Genomic DNA, 5198 nt, shown 5'->3' on the forward strand with positions numbered 1-5198 from the left:
CATTTGCTAGGATTTAAACAAATTAAGCGGGAACATAACTATGATCGGGGATTTTAATATAGCTAATCTTTCAACAATGATTGTAAAATTTTTACTCAAATTCAAAATGTTTTTTATATCACTTTGACCCATAAATTCGACGCGTCCCGGTACAAAAGTTTTTGATACAGGCTTATTTTGTGAATTTTGCAATGATACAATAAAAGCCAATGAAACATTTCAGTTTGACTAAGAAATGAATTAGTACGTTTTTTCAGTGTAGGTCAGAAGCTTGTCAACTTCCACTTACAGCAATGAATAATTCAATTCATTTTCCAAAACTTTATGAAAACGAAGATTTTTGTATCATCAGCAACTCGAAAAACAATCTTATGGTCATAATGAAGTGGATATATGAAAACAAACTGTCCTAGTGTTGAGAGAAATTTTCGAGAGTTAGTCTAAATTCGAGCTTTAGCTTCAGTCTAACTTCAAATAACGCGATCGCGTTTTACTTTTGTTAGATTTCTAGGCTCACAAAACTTGATTTAGCTATAAAAAACTAATTTTTTCTTTCACCGCTTATTTAGCAACAAATTTGTTTTGAAAAATCCTTAATTTTTGTTAAGAAAATTAGAAAAAATTTTGAAAACGTTTTAATTTTTTTTTCCAATTTTTGTTTGGCATTCATTTTTGCAGACCAATGTGTTTGATATTGCTCAATTCAATCATTTTCTACACGCTGGTATAGTTCTCAATCCACACCACGCACTAAATGGACCTTAATATGAAGAAAAGAAAAGAATTTTTTTCTAGCTTATTCAAATAAATGCGGTCGAAAATTCTGAGCTAATTGCTTAATAGCTTAACAAACAGCTATCCTTGCTTCTAAGTGTTTATTGTGCGGATAAAGTACAATCGAATGTAGTTAGCGTCTGGCATTTTAATAAGAAGACCGTATTTCTTGCCTCAAATCAATTTGAAACGGTTTAATTCGCCGCTTTATTACATCATTTTTGAGCTCCGGACAATAAAATCGTTCCGATGATATATAAACTTTTCATCAAAAATGGTTAGTTAAAAAGTCGAAAATTGACTGAATAACATCGCCCTACTCAACAAAAAAAAATCCGTTTTTTTTACCGGCGTTCGTGCAAAAATATAAAGTTTTTTCCCAATTTTTCAGGTTAGTTTAGACAGCAGTTGAGTTCGTATACACCGATAAAAATATTAAATCAATAAGTAATTATTTGAGCAAACGTTAACAAAAATCAATGGGTTGAACTTGAAAGCCAGAATTCATAATCGACCTAAAATTTTTTAAATTATCACGTTAAGCCTTCACTTTCATATGGATTTACATTTTATGGTTCAACAGTACTTTTTTTTTCAAAAAATTGCATGCTTACATCCGATTTTTTGTTCCAACTATTTGAAAACGTGGAGGAACTTTGTATTAGGGTGCGTTGTAGTTTTCTTCTTTTTGTTTTCTTTTTTTGTTTTCAACGCAAAATCAGCTACTACAAATAATCATTCTAGAAAATTCAGTGAACCATCTTAGTAAAGCCTTTTCAAACGTGACTCGAACGACACTAAAAAAGTTGAGAAAAGTTTTCCAGTGTCGAGAAAAACCGGTTTGAAATTTTTGATTTTTCTTCTTAATTTGAGCAAATAAAGCGAGGGATCAGGCTTTTAATAGCTTATTTTAATGGTTCAAAATCTTACAATAATCTAATTTAGGCTTTACCATTTAGTCTTACTAGAGATAAGCTTAGTATTTTTGCGCCTTTTTGAATCAAAAGCTTCAAAATTTCCAAAACAGCTAAAAAGTTTGAAAAAATGTTTGCATTTTTTTAGTCGTTGTTTTACATTGCTCATTTTTCTGTGAGTGTCAATTATGCCCGAGATCTAGTTTTTTGTTCAGATCTTTTTTATCACACCTCGCCGAAAAAACGACAATACTTTGAAAGAAACTTTGTTGTATTTTCTCAAGAATATTGACGGAATAAACTATTCCTTGTTCTATTTTGTAATAGGTTTTCCGAACATGCCTCGCCAAGATGCATGCTCAAAAGTTTTTGCATGTTTAAAGTTTTTGCATGGGGCCAAAAGCAAAACAAAATTCAATTTCAAATAAAAAAAAACTCATTTTCTGTGTTTAGAATTAAGTAACCTCATCTTCGAGAACAAGAAAACTCCCAACACTAAATCCGGAAACAATTGTGGTTCTCAATTCGAAAAAAAAGGCAAAAATTTGTAAGTAGTAATTCAATAAAAATGCATCTAAAGCTGTAATTTAACGCATCGAATATGCGGATTTTCAGCGTAAACATGTCATTCAGTTTACCAGTGCATAGAATTTAGAATTAACAGCAAGTCCGCCTAGATTAATGATTAGACAACCCGTGTTGACGTCCATAAAAGAAAAATGCTTGTCATACAATTTCATATATGGCGAATATGAAAAAAATGCTTATTATACATTTTACATACAAAATTTAAAAACTGTATTAAACGTTTTTAGAGAAACACTTCTGTTCTATTTCCAACTTTGGATCTTTAAGCTCAATAAAAACATGATTTTAATTTTGGTCAAAAAAAGCTCATCATACATTTTTCATATATGAAATTTGTATGATATGCATTTTTTCATAAGCAAAAACACAAATTTGAGGAAAAAAATTTTTAATCCCTTTTTTGGTTGCAAACTTGCTTTTGTGCTCAAATATAAATTTTTCGCTAAAAAATTTTTTTCATGCAAAATTTGACTTTTTGTGTTTAAAACGTAGTCCAGGATGAGTTTTTCACCCAAAAAATCCAAAAATCACAAAAATGTGTTTTTTGTGAACACGATTATTATTTTTTTATTTCATTTGCTAAGATAAAAATAAATTTGTAAGAAAACAGGCCTTTTTTTCTCAACTACAAAAATTTTTAAACCAAAAATTATCTAGCATACAAAAAGTTGCATTTTTGGTATATAATTCCTTCTGAAAATGTAAAATATAATGTGGGTGGCAAAAACCACCAAATGCAGTTTATCTGCGTGGTAAATGCCAGTTACACTCTGGGTTTTCTTATGATAAAAAGTCCAGGGTTAGCGTTTCCGATGAAACACAAAATTTCAAAACAAATATTTTTTGGTATTTTTATTTATGGAAAAAATTCTTATCATACAATTTCATAGTATGGAAAAAATGCTATCATAATATTTCATAGAATGGAAAAAATGCTTATCATGCTATTTTCATAGTATTTTTTTGGTCTATGAAATAGTATGATAAGCACTTTTTTCATAATATGAAATAGTATGATAAGCATTTTTGTCAACCCGGGAAATTAAGTCATCAAGTCGAATGAACAGAGGATTGTTCAAACTTAGAAACTCGCTGAACAAAATATTCTTAGGAAGTTTGACGCATCTTTAAAACGGCCCTTATTTTTTTCCACCCTGTCCAATAGTTTAATGAAAAAAAAATCAAACCTGGTTGATGACAAACACATCTGGTAACCAAATTTGTTCACGTTTCATTGAAATCTGACTAATATTTCGAAACATTTCACGGTCCCAGGAGAGATACTGATCGACCCACGAAAGATAATCGTGCAATTTTACATGTAATGTCTCCGTCTTAGGATCGATTTTCACAATCTGCTGTAAAGATAAATAATGTTGTATTTTAATTATATCCTCATTTTTATACAGTGGACCACTGTTAGCGTCGTAGTCTTCTAGAAGATGTCTGGATAAATTACCCCTGACCGTCTGGTGATGTCTCATTGCTGATTTGGAAGCTCCGATTAAATTAAGAAAAATGAAAATTTGTAACAACGGGGATAAGAACGAATGCTGAGGCATAATAATTCTACATGGGCATTATAGTATTGTAGACGTCTTTTCTGCTCTTTAAGAAGCTTTTTCAAAATAATAAAGGGTGAGCTTGTAAAATTATGGGTTAGGGCCCTGGTTAAGGATTTTTAATGGCAAAGTTTTTTGCCTGATTGGTTATATTGTGCTTCATTGGTGCTGGAAATTGTAGAAAGTTGTTATCTGAGCCGCGGTCACTCTTCTTTTTGGGGTTGCGATTCAAAGGCAAAACACATTTAAAGATCCGGTTACATTTGCTCAGCTTATTTAAACAAGTCTGTTCTAGAACTTCAGGAATAAGGGAAATAACCTGCTCTGCTTATTCGGTAGTAAATAATCCTTTGATGGCGGGAGGTCCTAATCGAAAATAGCCAGGAGGTCAATCAGTTTTATTAAAACGGCCGCTCCTTTTTCAAAATAGAAAAAAAACTTTTTCTTATCATCTCCTGCAGAAGCGTAATTTATGTCTGATTTACTGCTTATTTAAGTTAATCTGTAAAAAAGTACAAATTTTGAGTGAATGAATATAAGCGAAACAATTTATTATAGAGCTTCAATGCGAAAACTTTTAATAACAGCAAAGCAGTCACTCAAGAAAATTTTGAGTTTGCGTTTTGTGCTCATTTTTACACAAGTTTTATTTAATGATACTGTTAGAACAAATTTGTAGACTTACATTGACCAGTTTTGACAGATATTAGAGGCTGGACCAACATGGCGTGGCACGAAAATTGTATTTTTTATGTGCTGTTTAAACTATTGAATCCAAATAAGTAACGTGTACGCAGTTTGCACTACTCGGCTATAACCTCCGTGTACTGGGTTTGCACTAGGATCTGTTTTTCGGCCTGCCTAAATTTTTGTTCGATCCTTACTAATCAGTCAAAATTATCCGGTATCGCCCAATATATACTAACTTTGAGGGGGGAGCGCGCACCAGAAAAAAGCGATTTTATGACAAAAAAATCCAACTTTTTGGCCTGTTTTTTCAAAGATTTGCTTGCGGTGCAGACAATTTGGTAAAAATATTTGGTATCGTTTTTTGTCTCATCGATGAATCGTTCTTTCATCAATGATTGCCGTGTATCATCCTCCAATTTCGGTCAGCTTGGAAACCATGCCAAGATCCTGAAGATTCTTAAGGCTCTTTCAAAGCTATCAAAGATGGTTGGACCTAGGCACTTAGTGTGTTAAATTATTTAGTCAAGTTTCGATTAAAATCTTCTATTTTCCAGATAAAAGTTAATTCCGCAATGTAAATAACAGCGTTGAGTGGCCACCTCTTTATGATAAGCTTAATTATCTCAAGCTGTTGATGTTTGAGATATTTCCGTTGATACGGCCATATGAA

General features: G+C 31.9%; 1 protein-coding gene across 2 annotated transcripts in view; it reads right to left on the minus strand.

Moving 5' to 3' along the window:
• LOC134839466 (proton-gated ion channel subunit pbo-6-like) overlaps positions 1-4559 on the minus strand; it is a 32586-nt gene extending 28027 nt beyond the window's left edge. For both annotated transcript variants that reach the window (XM_063855022.1, XM_063855023.1), the window contains exon 1: positions 3464-4559. In XM_063855022.1, the coding sequence (XP_063711092.1) occupies positions 3464-3838 (375 nt within the window). In that variant the 5' untranslated portion in view covers positions 3839-4559. The remainder of the gene's footprint in view (positions 1-3463) is intronic.
• Positions 4560-5198: the final 639 nt, after the last annotated feature.

The sequence above is a fragment of the Symsagittifera roscoffensis genome, chromosome 2, assembly GCF_963678635.1.
Source record: "Symsagittifera roscoffensis chromosome 2, txSymRosc1.1, whole genome shotgun sequence".
In the NCBI taxonomy this organism is placed as follows: domain Eukaryota; kingdom Metazoa; phylum Xenacoelomorpha; order Acoela; family Convolutidae; genus Symsagittifera; species Symsagittifera roscoffensis.